General features: G+C 40.4%; 2 protein-coding genes across 2 annotated transcripts; both read left to right on the forward strand.

The window, feature by feature from the left end:
* Positions 1–583: 583 nt before the first annotated feature.
* On the forward strand, positions 584–1724 carry vkorc1 (vitamin K epoxide reductase complex, subunit 1). The gene is made up of 3 exons (XM_079182377.1): positions 584–807; positions 1149–1258; positions 1499–1724. Exons 1-3 carry the CDS (start codon positions 638–640, stop codon positions 1708–1710), a joined length of 492 nt encoding a protein of 163 aa, XP_079038503.1. The 5' UTR covers positions 584–637; the 3' UTR covers positions 1711–1724.
* A 6520-nt stretch (positions 1725–8244) lies between these two features.
* On the forward strand, positions 8245–15231 carry LOC306713249 (transmembrane protease serine 9; the record flags this gene model as incomplete). Its single annotated transcript, XM_079182897.1, has 17 exons — positions 8245–8299; positions 9222–9384; positions 9497–9765; positions 9861–10006; positions 10091–10412; positions 10783–10945; positions 11058–11326; positions 11422–11567; positions 11656–11977; positions 12348–12510; positions 12623–12891; positions 12987–13132; positions 13221–13542; positions 14327–14491; positions 14654–14763; positions 14886–15032; positions 15205–15231. 17 exons carry the CDS (start codon positions 8245–8247, stop codon positions 15229–15231), a joined length of 3204 nt encoding a protein of 1067 aa, XP_079039023.1.
* Between the last annotated feature and the right edge of the window lie 208 nt (positions 15232–15439).

Genomic DNA, 15439 nt, shown 5'->3' on the forward strand with positions numbered 1-15439 from the left:
GTTAAATATTCAATAGCGTGGCTGGATTGCTGTTTGACCAAACACAATTTTACACAATTCACAGTATTAATTAAACTTAATATATTTATATTAGTTGACAGAGAGACCCTATAAGCAAGACAAGTTACAAATATGGGGTAATAAAGCAGGACCCGGCAATTAGTTAATATTGTAGGCCTGCTCTGTTGGTGCGGATAGAAAATAACTATAAAGTTATTATTATATATATATATATATATCTTGACCAGCTACAATTTAAGATGATACAAAAATGGTAATATAATCTATTTTTAAGTTAAGTACATTTCACTGATAATAGGCTTCTGTTGTACCTTTATTGGATTATTTTCACAGTGCTAAGTACTTTCACTGGACCTATTCCACCGCTGATTATATCTGCGGATTCCTCTGAAGACCAAACAGACTGAAGTCCACAGTAAACACTCGGTAAATACCCCTCTGGCTGGTCCAACATCTGTACCCGGCTGTCCAATAACAGGCTGTGACAAAAATCCCGAGACCAATCAGAAGTGAGAATCGGATTTTTAACACGTCGCCTTGAAAAAGTGAAGTTTGGAAGGAAACGAAACCTTTATTTTTTTGCCTAGTGGAGCCATTTAGATTGTTTAAAATAAACATGGCAATGCCGAAATGGGAGAGAAAAGCGCGCATATTTCTCTGCGTTCTTGGTTTGTTTTTGTCTGTGTATGCGCTTCACGTTGAGCTGTCCCGAGAGCGAAACCCAGAATACAGGGCGATGTGCGACCTGGGGGAGTCTGTGAGCTGCTCCAAAGTTTTCACCTCCAGGTATGTTTCTTCATCTTCGTTTGGCTTTAGCAGCTCAAATACCTTCTTTGTAGTGCAGGTTCACGAGACCTCGTCGGATACTTTAGTGATTGAATCATTTTTGGAATATTCTCCTTGTTGTTGTAAAATCGGAATTTTTCTTGGTCCGACCCCCTTCATTGCCACGTGTTAAAATCCTTTGGTAGGGCTTCAAACCAGAAACTATTTTACATTATGAGAATATGAAGTCACTATTCCTTAAATAATCTGCATGAGTGATTGTTTTTACAGGATATGTAAACCATGGTTATCTCTTCAGTACTGTGTCTTTTTGCCTGTTTTCACTCTCTTTTTGTTGGCAGATGGGGACGAGGTTTTGGCTTGGTCGAGTTCTTTGTTGCCAAAGATAGCCCTCTGAACCAGCCCAACAGTGTTCTTGGCCTCATATTCTACACTCTGCAGATGGGCCTGGGTCAGTCTGTCATTATCTTCAGCAAATCACAGTGTCTTGCTTTATGTTTTTAGACAAAAAATAATAATAGCGCTTGCAATGCATAATAATTATGAGATATAACATTTTGTTATTGTTATTTACCAATTTCGACTCGATTTCTAAGTCAAGCATATCAACCATGCATTATTCCCTAAATATGACTTATATAATCTATTGTATTGAAGGACTGAACTCCTCCATGTTTGTCTTTCATTGCAGGACTGTCTCTGACCAAAAAGGCAGCAATGTTCTTGGTCTTCGCCTCCTGGGTGTCTGTGGCCGGCTCACTCTACCTTGCATCTATTCTCGCCTTTGTTCTTGGAGATTTCTGCATGGTCTGCGTGTCAACATACATCGTCAACTTTGCGTTGCTCTTCACCAACCTGAGACGTAGGACAGCAATTGAAGGAACAAAGGAGAAGGCTGGATAGAAAGTGAATACTTGAGACATTTTTTCTGAAGCCACACTGGATCTGGAAAGTAAATTCTCTCCCACAGTATATTTGCATTGCTTACACATGTCAAGATTTTTCAGAGGAACAGGCCTGGAGATGCATCTCAGACGATCTATACGATGATCTATACAGTCAATTTGTATGCAAATGTTTATTTGTGATGCAGATTACACATTTTTGAATACCTCTTGCCCCATGTGGTATACGCCTGGCTTGTTAAGACATCAAAAATCCTTAAAATGGATCATTTATCTAGAGTGAATTATTAGGTGGTGAAGCACTAGAGATACATGCAGTTACTCAGTCTAACCAGGAGATGGAGCCATATGTACAGCGTTATCATGGTGAATGTGGATACCAGAGAGTTACAGAACACAGTAGTATTTGCATTGCATGTATGACAAAAACTAACATGGTATTCTAGGTTAAATTCACAATATCGTGGCTGGATTAGAGTTTGACCTAACACAATTTTATGCAATTCACAGTATGAATTTAAATAAGTAACTCAAATTAGATTTTTACACAGAGAGTAAGACAAGCTACACATTTTGGGTAATAAAGCTAGACCCACCAATCAGTTGATATTGTAGACCTACTCTGTTGGTACAGATAGAAAATAACCATAAAGTAGGCCTATTTAAAATTAGCTTCATCTTGACCAGCTACAACTTATGATAATAAAAAACAAGAATGTATTTTGTGTACTTTTACTTTTGTTAAGTTATGTACATTTCACGGATAATAGGCTTCTTCTATACTTTTACTTAATTAAATATTTGAATGCAGGCCTGTTACTTTTATTGTATTATTTTCACGGTGTGGTATAAGTACTTTTACTGAACCTAATTCCACCACTGATTATAATGATGATTCCTCTGAAGGCCAAACAGACTGAAGTCCACAGTAAACACACAGTCCAACAACCAACAAAAACATGGATCAAGTAATAAGTCTCGTTAAACTCAACGTTATTTCCTCAACTTTTTTAACCAAAAGTTATTTTAACCAATACATAAACCTAAAGGAATAGTTGGGCATTTTTATATGCCGCCACTTTATGATGAAGGACACCACATGGAACTAGATAGATAGATAGATATAAACTTTATTCATCCCCAGGGGGAAATTAGTGCAGCAGCATTTTTCAAAGTAAAATAAAATATAAAATATTACGTATGGAAATGCACAATATATACAGTACAATAAAATAACAGAGCAGATATTGAATTTGAAGAAATAGAATAATAAAAAATAAAAATTCAAAAAATGCACAGTATATACATTGAATTACAAATGTATTAAATTAACAACTAGGTAAACTAAATAAACAACAACAAGCAACAACCGTATAGCGTTGTTGTAGTCATTTGAAGGATGATGATCTGGCCAGAGGGGATTTATTATAAAGTGTTATAGCAAAGGGCAGGAATGTTCTCCTGTATCTGTCCATGTGACAGCGGAGCTGGATCAGTCTGTTACTATCTTATAACTCAAGTCACATAATCACTCATGGCAGCAAATTCATTGTTTGACCAGTTAGACAACTTCACAACCCGCAGCTCCTAAACACTACTGCAGGCAGTGTGTTTTACACATCGAGCAATGCTGCCATTTGAATGCAGCACAAAGCACCACGAGGCCTTTAAGAAGGATGGCCCCTCTCTCAGTGTCAAGTGCCATTTGTGCCATCCACTTTAATTGGATGGCACACATTAATTGCCAGGTGGGGTTGATTGTTTGTTGCCCTGCTGATATTTGATTGACTATATAATAATAATTAATAATCAGATTTAAGATTAAAAAAAAGACCCTTTTTTGCTTCCGGTGCGAAAGCAGCAGAACAATGCGGTAAAATAGCTAAACCCTATCCAAAATGACAACGCATATTTAGAAGAACAGGTACGTGTCCAGTGGGATTATTACTACGTGGGGGAACATGAAATAGCGTCTGAATTTTCAGATTTTGGGCTGCCCAAACTGTATTTTATTTTGTGTGTACCTCAGAACATTCCTAATAACTTTGGTGAATATGAATAAGTTTCTTCTTCCCTAGTTAAAGTCGGCTGGGCCTGGTTTAGGATGCTTAAGACACTGAGTCTTGGTATGCTCAACACTCATACGACTGCGGTCAAGCCGGTCTTCACTTCAAAAAACACAGACAAGCCAGCCAGCCCCGACGTTGTTTTCCGGTACGTGTATATACTAGGCATTACGGTAATAGTGTGTAAGAACTGACTTGAGAAAAGAGGCAACGTTCCTATAAACGTGACAGGGCATTTCACATTCATTCAACAAGTCAGTCAATTGTCACTCCCCGGCTCAGTGACTGCCGACAAAACAAACGAGCTGGCTGCTAAGAAGAAGCAATTCATAAGGAGTATTCAAGGGCAGAGCAGACACACCTGCACAGGTGTGGCTTATACAGCTGATGACCCTCCAATCAGCACCTGCAACAGACAACTACATGCACAGCAACAGGGACACCTCGTGTATGGGAGGTGGAGGGTCATTACATAACAATAAATAAATGAGTAATAATGCATGTAAATAAATGAAACAAAATGAATGAGTAGGAAATAATACATTTAATGAAAGACAACCCAAAAACAATAAATAATTACCTCTTGCAAATTGTGTGAATACTTACTCAAACATTAATAAAGAATACATTTCCAAAGGCTAATACAAATGCCTCAAATTCAAAAACTTCAAGGGTACACTAAGTGAATACTTTCACTTGGGTTTATTAGCAGACAACCTCAGAGTGTCACTCAGAGATAATCAGGACAATCTGATGTTGAATTTCAAAATTAAAGCCCTTTAAAATTTCAATTATGAGCTAACTTCCCTGTAATTTCAGATTAAATTTAAAAGGAAATGTTCCATAGTTACAAACTAATTTCCCTTCAGATTAATATTACACCACCTCAGACTGTCACTCAGAGAATACCAGGATATTCTGATGTTGAATTTCGAAATTAAAGCCCATTAAAACCTCAATCATGAGCTAAATTCCCTCTGAATTTGGATTAGCTTTAAAAGGCAACGGTTTATTGTTACATATTTACATTTATTCCACTTCAGGTTCATAGTACACCACCTCAGAGTGTCACTCAGAGAATATCAGGACATTCTGAAAGCCCTGTAAAATCTCATTCATGAGCTAACTTTCCTCCGATTTCAGATTTAATAGGAAATAGTCCATTGGCACAAACTCATTTCACCTGATAATGATAGCAGACCACTTCGGAAGGTACTTCTTCCAACATCGGGACATTCTGACACAGAAAGTCCATATATGAGCTATTTTGAGGGTTTACAATTTCAATGTAATGCCATATTCAATTAAAGAGAAATTATTTTCCTATCTGGCTTCATGTTGTTTGTTATATTCTAACAATATTCTTTGGTATTACAAAGACACAGACAGGAGGTCGAGTATGTCAATGTGATGCTTTAAACCTGAAACATTTGAGTGGCATTTAATTGTTGTATTGCTTTCTTGCATTCTTTAAAGTTAAGGCTTTGTGTTTTGCGAAGACACCATTGAATCATACTCAAGCGATTGTTGAATGCATTTTAAAATCATAATTAGCTTCATATAGGCACTTTTTTCACTTCTTTATAATTATTTTTACTCCAAAAAGGAGTGGGTAGTGAATGTAGGCTAGATGGGCAAATCACCTAAAATAATATGTATTTGATGGATGATATAAATAACAAATAGTGTTGTTTTTAAGAGGGATGACACATCAACTATAAAAGCGTAAATGAAGTGCTCACTACTAGTTCTGTTAGCCCACTAACATGAAAAACATTCTTTGATAGTTGCAGTGAATTAACAGAAGTGTCTGCTGGGTAATACGCCCCTTATAGTCCCAATTGAAACAGAGCATCTTCAGCTTCTGTACTGTGACGTGTTTCTCGGTGAAACAGAATATTTGAGAGGTGAACAGCGACCAGAGGGATTTAAATCCTGTCTGCTTCAGTTGAGAGGACTTACAATCATAAAGAAAGGTTTCGGCAGCTTTTGTCTCAGTTCCTCATACCAATTTAAATTACAGTGTGGACTGTTTCACAACAGAGCCAAGCTGACATTCTTGTCAGATGTTTTGCTTCTTTTGTTATTGTAACAATTACAAAAGAAGCTCAAATCTGAGCCAAAGTCACCCCCGGCATTCTTGTCAGAGGGTAGAGCGGGTAGTCCCTAAATCATCAGTCTCCGGCTCCTCTAGTCCATGTTGATGTAATTAATTAAGTAAGTAAAATGTAATTATATTGTGCTTTTCACAGACAAAAGTCACAAAGTGCTTAACAGGAGCGGTATTTCAAATGTGTCCTTGGGCAAGACACTTAACCCCAAATTTCTCCCGAAGGCTGCACCATCGGTGTGTGAATGGGTGAGAATGCTGAGATAGTCCTGATGGGCAGGGGGCAACTTGCATGGTAGCCCCTGCCATCAGTGTATGAATGGGTATGAATGGGTGAATAATGACATGTAATGTTAAAGCCTTTTTTAGTGGTCGGAAGACTAGAAAGGCGCTATACAAGTCCATCTACCATCTCAACCCTCACCAAATGATTTACTCTTTCTCTCATCCTTCACACAAAGTAGTCTTTATCATCCATATCAAGTACTGATTCATTCAGTTGTCATGTTTAATCCCTCACATCACCTTTACAAGGCTGTTTCATAAATGGATGACAAGAGACCATCTGAGAGTAAGGAAAGATCATTTTGACCTTAGCATGCTTTGCTTCTGCCCCAGACAGGTTGCCTTTTCCAGCGATGGAAGTAAATTAGCAACACATACTCTTGACTTTCATTTGATGTGTTTAGTTCATGTTTGATTTAACCGTCCTTTGCAAGATAAATATTGTAAAGGGGATAACAAGTGAGATCAGGAGAGTTACAAACATTAAATGTCCCATTAGTCATTGCTAAAATCCCAATCTTTTCCCTGTTTGTGTTTCCCGTTCTCTCTTTATAACTTCTTCAAGTGATTCAGGAAGAATTCTGCAGTGTGGATGTGTATCGACACAGTTCCACATAATGTACATATGTCGGACCAGGGCCAAAACTGGATTCTGAGGTCAGTATGTCAATACTATGTTTTGTTTGGAATAATTGTGAGATCAAATAATGAAAATGTGAGTGTTGCTAGTGTCTTAAATAGACTGAAAGAATACATCCCACTGCAATATTTCAAACAATGACTAACTATAGTTACAGCTCAGGTATGATTGGCCGTGCTGTTATTCCAAAGCTTCTGGGATTTCTTACTTATTTCATTTTTTGATAATGAAAAGCATTAGTCATCTTGATTCTGAAAATTCTTTAACGTGTGTCCATTTGAATTACGTAATAACCAAAAATATGTGTACAAAGCCATTTCAGCAGCACTCTACTTTTCTTCTACTGGGTTTTGCATTTTTTTTTAACTATTATCGGAGGCTCGACCAGTTTTTAACTTTTTGTTGGAGATTATAAATAAAGTGATTAGAGTATTATGTCATGACGTGATTTCTTAACAGCTATACACTTATGGCAATTTTCACTGAGAGGGTAGAAAAATACTAACCAAACCAACGGCATGCTGTGTTATGATGAAAGGTTATATAACTACAGAGACAATGTCTTTCTCCTGCCTGTCAAAATGCATGATTGCACTAAAAGAATAGAAAGAAAATGATGGATGTGGTGTAAAGGTTACAGCGATAACGTGGAGTCATTTCAACATCTCAGCCGGAGCTATTCATAGTTCTTTACCTTTTGTGGAGATTTTTGTTTTTGTGATTGCACTGAAAGACAAGTACAGTAGTTCTCAGTGATGAGTCGCAGGGTGGCGGTGTTGATGGAAATGTTTTTTGTTTATCTGTGATCAACGTACATCTTCGACATGTTTGCTTCTGAGATGACAAAAATGCAGCTGATCCACCTTTCTCGCCTGACAAACCACATACCCCCCCCCCCCCCCCCCCCCCCCGGGCTGTGCATCATTTTTCAGTGACATAACCAGGAGGTGTTTTGTCTCTACAATAAAATGTTTACCTTGTCACATTAAACACTGCTGGCTGTTTCTCAACTGCAGTTTTCAAAAGTCTCATAAGTGACAGGTTTGTCCACTTCTTTGATGGGGACACAGAAGAAGTAAAGGTCATCTTCAACATCTATGCAACAATAGAGCTCGTCAAAAAAGGGGAACATTTAAATTCCAATATTTTCCTCTACACTTTGATTTAATCTAGTTGTCCATTTGTTTAATAAACTATCCTCATCACAGCTTTCATTCTCACAGAGAAAGGATTTACATTTAGGACAGTGGCGTCTAAGCTGTGTATGCTATTACATTGCTGGATCACTGTGGTCTTTTTCACAAAAATTAAGCCAAAGGAACTTATTAGATGTTCAGGGTGCCTCGTGGGAGGGGCGTAGCTCACGGCAGGTGACATGTCAAACAGAGGTATATAAAGAGTGACAAACAAGAGCCTGGCAGTCGTTACAAAATGGCTATGAAGAAGTGGATCTGTGTACTGACGGTGGCAAGCTTTTTATCTGCTGGTAAGTCACACCAAGATCAGACTAACATCTTTGTTGAGGTGCAGGTGCTGCAAAAATAATTTGATATACAAGAGTAGACCTACTTAGTAATGGACATTAAAATATACATGGATATTAATCTGATTTTTAAGGCTTTCAGATCTTGATTTGTTAGTATTATCTCAAAGAACATGCCGCTTATCCGCTGAGACACATAATGTGAATCGTGATTTCAAAGGGAAAATGTATGGTTTGTATTTGAACTCATGAATAGCTAGATGAACATCATGATGAAACAATATGGATGAAATATAATATATTCAAATTGTAATGATGTGTGGATGTGAAGTCCTGGGATTGAGTCTGATGTGGCCCACTGTTGCTGTTGGCTTATCGGAATGTGTGAAACCTTCCTCGATCATTTTACTGACTTTAATACAGCTGACCAGCCCTTTGCTTAAGAACAGCCAATGGGATTTCACAACCTGTTGACCGAAAATGTATTCTTAAGATTAATGTGTGAATGATAAAATTAGTACATGATTTAAAAAAGTCTTGCAAATAATGTCTTTATAACAGAGACACAATAAAAAATGGTTGTTTTTTTGAAACAAGGGGAACAAAATATATACTGTTTCTATTATTTTGGCGCGTTTGCATTGATATATCCCAGACTTTTCATATTGATATAACTAACCCAGTTGTTATGTCTCTTTCCCAGAATTACATGCTCAGCTTGATGGTGAGTTATAAACATTTAATATACATTTATTATCTTGATTAAATATTGTATCTACATTTCAGAAGTAGAGTTTTCCAGTTCAGCTGAAATTGATTTATTAACTTTAAAAGCACAATGTATCCCAGTGATAACCAGGGAAGCCCTGACTTAAGGTGTATTGACTGACTTAGCATCTGATGTCTCTACTCATATATTATCTAGTATGTGGCAAAGCTCCACTCAGCACCAAGATAGTTGGAGGTGAGGATGCTCCAGTTGGAAGTTGGCCCTGGCAGGTTAGTCTGCAGAGCTCTGGCAGCCATGTTTGTGGTGGTTCCCTCATCAACAAAGAGTGGATGATGTCTGCTGCTCACTGCTTCTCCAGGTGAGTAACTTTCACATGATAGAGGATAAAACGTTCAGTGTTTCAGTCTTTGGTTTGACTTTTCGTCCATGTTCTGTCTAAAACCAGCACATTTCTGTCATTTTTACTCCAGTGACAGTACGTCTGGATGGCAGGTTTCTCTGGGCCGTCAGAACCTGCAGGGCAACAACACAAACGAAGTGTCCAGAACTGTCGCCAGAATCATTTTGCATCCAAACTATGACAGTCTCACCAGCAACAACGACATTGCTCTGCTCAGACTCTCCTCACCAGTCACTTTCACAGACTACATCAGACCTGTGTGTCTGGCAGCCAGTGACAGTGTGTTCAACAACGGCACTGATAGCTGGGTCACTGGCTGGGGCGCAGTCAAGGAGGGAGGTGAGTCTGCTTGTTGCCGACAAATGGTCTTTTTCAAATTTCTTGTAAACAGTAGATGGATGTGTGAATTGTCTCTCCTCTTGTTGGTCTATCAGTGTCATTGCCGTTCCCTGAAACCCTTCAAGAAGTGGAGGTGCCAGTTCTGGGAAACAGACAGTGTGACTGTCTCAATGGAGTCGGTACAGTCACAGACAACATGATCTGTGCTGGTGTTTTGGCAGGAGGCAAAGACTCTTGTCAGGTAGGCTCATTGAATCTGTCACTTGTTGGTAAATGTGTTTATGATTTGCTGAAATCCTCTGACGTCTCCTCTCCATCTCCTCAGGGTGACTCAGGAGGTCCAATGGTGAACCAGCAGGGCTCCGTCTGGGTCCAGTCTGGAATTGTTAGTTTTGGTTTTGGCTGTGCTCGGCCCAATTTGCCTGGAGTCTACTCCAGAGTGTCCAGTTACCAGTCCTGGATCAACTCCCACATCAGCTCTGATAAGCCAGGCTTTGTCCAGTTCACCTCCAGTGGGCTGGATGCTGACAGCAGCTACACCTGTCCTGGTCTGCCACCTCCTGTTATTTCTGCTACTACTACTACTACTGGTACAGCGGGACCAAACACAACTACAGATCCAGGATCCACAGCATCAAGTGCTAAATGTAAGTATCCTGACTACAACAATACCCTGAATACACCTGTCATTTTGTGTCTTGTTTGTTAGAAAAAAACAACAGTCCAGGGAACAATTGGTACAGTATATATGTTGTTTTCAGCCATGTCTTGTTAATATGTGGTGGCGTGCTGTCGGCAACAGTGTTTTTTCTGATGCTCCCACGAGAAGTTGCCAATGTCAGAAACCTTATTGATAGGGGCTAATAACTAATCATCAAAGTCTTTAGTTATATTCTATACTTAATAATACATCTTTATTATGACTGCTGTTTCCACTGGCACTTAGTCTAAAATCTCTTGTAAGTATTTAGAGATTATTTTGCTAATTTACGGTCCTATATGTGCTGTTGTTTACAGTGTGTGGCATCACTCCACTGAACACCAAGATAGTTGGAGGTGAGGACGCTCCAGTTGGAAGTTGGCCCTGGCAGGTTAGTCTGCAGAGCTCTGGCAGCCATGTTTGTGGTGGTTCCCTCATCAACAAAGAGTGGATGATGTCTGCTGCTCACTGCTTCTCCAGGTGAGTAACTTTCACATGATAGAGGATAAAACGTTTAGTGTTTCAGTCTTTGGTTTGACTTTTCGTCCATGTTCTGTCTAAAACCAGCACATTTCTGTCATTTTTACTCCAGTGACAGTACGTCTGGATGGCAGGTTTCTCTGGGCCGTCAGAACCTGCAGGGCATCAACACAAACGAAGTGTCCAGAACTGTCGCCAGAATCATTTTGCATCCAAACTATGACAGTCTCACCAGCAACAACGACATTGCTCTGCTCAGACTCTCCTCACCAGTCACTTTCACAGACTACATCAGACCTGTGTGTCTGGCAGCCAGTGACAGTGTGTTCAACAACGGCACTGATAGCTGGGTCACTGGCTGGGGCGCAGTCAAGGAGGGAGGTGAGTCTGCTTGTTGCCGACAAATGGTCTTTTTCAAATTTCTTGTAAACAGTAGATGGATGTGTGAATTGTCTCTCCTCTTGTTGGTCTCTCAGTGTCATTGCCGTTCCCTGAAACCCTTCAAGAAGTGGAGGTGCCAGTTCTGGGAAACAGACAGTGTGACTGTCTCAATGGAGTCGGTACAGTCACAGACAACATGATCTGTGCTGGTGTTCTGGCAGGAGGCAAAGACTCTTGTCAGGTAGGCTGCTTCATTGAATCTGTCACTTGTTGGTAAATTTGTTTATGATTTGCTGAAATCCTCTGACATCTCCTCTCCATCTCCTCAGGGTGACTCAGGAGGTCCAATGGTGAACCAGCAGGGCTCCGTCTGGGTCCAGTCTGGAATTGTTAGTTTTGGTTTTGGCTGTGCTCGGCCCAATTTGCCTGGAGTCTACTCCAGAGTGTCCAGTTACCAGTCCTGGATCAACTCCCACATCAGCTCTGATAAGCCAGGCTTTGTCCAGTTCACCTCCAGTGGGCTGGATGCTGACAGCAGCTACACCTGTCCTGGTCTGCCACCTCCTGTTATTTCTGCTACTACTACTACTACTGGTACAGCGGGACCAAACACAACTACAGATCCAGGATCCACAGCATCAAGTGCTAAATGTAAGTATCCTGACTACAACAATACCCTGAATACACCTGTCATTTTGTGTCTTGTTTGTTAGAAAAAAACAACAGTCCAGGGAACAATTGGTACAGTATATATGTTGTTTTCAGCCATGTCTTGTTAATATGTGGTGGCGTGCTGTCGGCAACAGTGTTTTTTCTGATGCTCCCACGAGAAGTTGCCAATGTCAGAAACCTTATTGATAGGGGCTAATAACTAATCATCAAAGTCTTTAGTTATATTCTATACTTAATAATACATCTTTATTATGACTGCTGTTTCCACTGGCACTTAGTCTAAAATCTCTTGTAAGTATTTAGAGATTATTTTGCTAATTTACGGTCCTATATGTGCTGTTGTTTACAGTGTGTGGCATCACTCCACTGAACACCAAGATAGTTGGAGGTGAGGACGCTCCAGTTGGAAGTTGGCCCTGGCAGGTTAGTCTGCAGAGCTCTGGCAGCCATGTTTGTGGTGGTTCCCTCATCAACAAAGAGTGGATGATGTCTGCTGCTCACTGCTTCTCCAGGTGAGTAACTTTCACATGATAGAGGATAAAACATTTAGTGTTTCAGTCTTTGGTTTGACTTTTCGTCCATGTTCTGTCTAAAACCAGCACATTTCTGTCATTTTTACTCCAGTGACAGTACGTCTGGATGGCAGGTTTCTCTGGGCCGTCAGAACCTGCAGGGCAACAACACAAACGAAGTGTCCAGAACTGTTGCCAGAATCATTTTGCATCCAAACTATGACAGTCTCACCAGCAACAACGACATTGCTCTGCTCAGACTCTCCTCACCAGTCACTTTCACAGACTACATCAGACCTGTGTGTCTGGCAGCCAGTGACAGTGTGTTCAACAACGGCACTGATAGCTGGGTCACTGGCTGGGGCGCAGTCAAGGAGGGAGGTGAGTCTGCTTGTTGCTGACAAATGGTCTTTTTCAAATTTCTTGTAAACAGTAGATGGATGTGTGAATTGTCTCTCCTCTTGTTGGTCTATCAGTGTCATTGCCGTTCCCTGAAACCCTTCAAGAAGTGGAGGTGCCAGTTCTGGGAAACAGACAGTGTGACTGTCTCAATGGAGTCGGTACAGTCACAGACAACATGATCTGTGCTGGTGTTCTGGCAGGAGGCAAAGACTCTTGTCAGGTAGGCTGCTTCATTGAATCTGTCACTTGTTGGTAAATGTGTTTAGGATTTGCTGAAATCCTCTGACGTCTCCTCTCCATCTCCTCAGGGTGACTCAGGAGGTCCAATGGTGAACCAGCAGGGCTCCGTCTGGGTCCAGTCTGGAATTGTTAGTTTTGGTTTTGGCTGTGCTCGGCCCAATTTGCCTGGAGTCTACTCCAGAGTGTCCAGTTACCAGTCCTGGATCAACTCCCACATCAGCTCTGATAAGCCAGGCTTTGTCCAGTTCACCTCCAGTGGGCTGGATGCTGACAGCAGCTACACCTGTCCTGGTCTGCCACCTCCTGTTATTTCTGCTACTACTACTACTACTGGTACAGCGGGACCAAACACAACTACAGATCCAGGATCCACAGCATCAAGTGCTGAATGTAAGTATTCTGACTACAACAATACAATAATACAAAATGTAATTTTGCTTCTTTATTGTCGAACAATTGGTACAGTATATATGTTGTTTTCAGCCATGTCTTGTTAATATGTGGTGCTGTGCCGTCGGCAACAGTGTTCTTTCAGATGCTCCCATAATACCTTATTGATAGGGGTTGACAACTATCCATGAAAGTCTTTATTATTTTGTACACTTAATATATAGCTGGTCTGCCAGCTGCATCTACAACAACTTCATCAACGACAAGACCAAGTACTACCCAATTTGTAACCAGTTCTGCAAGTGAGTGTTCTGAAAAAATATTTAATTAAAATTCTTCCACTATTAGAGTTTTCATCATTTTGTTTTCCACCATCTATCATTTATGTCTGCATCCCCTTTTTCTTTTTTTCTTTCATAGGACCAGTGTGTGGTAAAGCTCCCATGAACAGCCGTGCTCTCGGTGACAGTAGTGTTGTACCTGTAGGGGCCTGGCCTTGGATGATTAGCCTCCACAAAAATGGGGTTTACACTTGTGGAGGAACCCTAATCGCAGAAAGATTTGTTCTCACTTCTGCCCAGTGCTTCTCTACGTAAGTGCGAACGATTTTTTCAGCGTTAATTATTCATTGAAGACATTTTGATGTGAAATAACGGAATAGGTGCCTTTTTTCCTCCTGACAGCTCCAATCCAGATGTCAGTGAGTGGAGTGTGTTTTTTGGCCAGCATCTTGTGGACGGTTCTGAAGAGTTTGAGATGTCTCTTGGCGTTGTGAACATTACAGTGAGCAAAATGACGGATTCTAATATTGCTCTGCTGCAGCTGACTAAGCCAGTCAGCTTCAAAGATTATATCCAGCCTGTGTGTATGGATGTTAGCGCTTCCAGAACCTTCCCCGTTGGAAGTCGATGCTGGGTGGCTGGCTGGGAGAAGGGCAGTAAGAGCAGAGGTGAGTGTTCATCAAGCGTTTGCGTTTGTTGCTAATATGAATCGGATCATTTAAGTAGGTCTTATAGATATTTAATAGTTGCTTCATCATATACAAGGCATAGCCTAGTTAAATTATTCACAAAGACTGTTTTTATTCATGTGAGGATTGTGATTTTTCCAGCCACAGATAAAGAAGGCTCAGGCCTTCGAGATCTTGAAACTCAGGTGGCAAGTTGTGGGGATGTTTCTGATTCAGGGAACATTTGCACTTTTACCATGGACCTTCAACAGGTAAAGATTTTCCATCCAGCAGTGTTTCTAAAATCGTTTTGCTTTGTCGCCAATGCAGCAGTTTTCACATTGGGAGTGTCAGGGCCTCACTGATGAGGAATCCTCTGTTTCTATATTTGCAGGAGGATCAAGGCAGCCCTCTGCTGTGCAAGTCAGACTCATCCTGGTTTCAGGTGGCCGTTGTAACAATGAGTGGAAGTAAATCAGTCCGCGCTGATGTTCAGGTCTTTGCCAAAACTTCAAGATTTGGGTCCTTCTTAAAGGAGACGGTGGGTGACATGCCGTCTCCTGAAGTGCTGTCTGCTGAAGTGCCGTCTCCTGTAGTGCCGTCTCCTGAAGTGCCGTCTCCTCTAGTGGTCACAACAGGAAATGCAGCAGGTTTCTCAATTTCGCTGTTCCTTTATTTCGTTGTCCCTGTTACCTCATTGTTTCTGTTGTCAGGATTTTAGGTCTGTTATCACCGTTTAAGGTTTATTATTGCTCTCTTCTCAAGCTCTCTTAAATGTTTTTAAGATACTCAGGTCAGTTGTCAGGCACTTCTAAGTTTATATTTTTATAACAACAAAAGGTATTTTACTGTAGTATGATGATTTTTTTCTATAAATGAATTGTACAGGGAAATGTCTTTTTTATAATGTTTCACTGAATCCAATGAAGGACAACTTCTGTGTTCTTT

The sequence above is a fragment of the Pholis gunnellus genome (assembly GCF_910591455.1).
Source record: "Pholis gunnellus genome assembly, chromosome: 21".
Classification (NCBI taxonomy): Eukaryota; Metazoa; Chordata; class Actinopteri; order Perciformes; family Pholidae; genus Pholis; species Pholis gunnellus.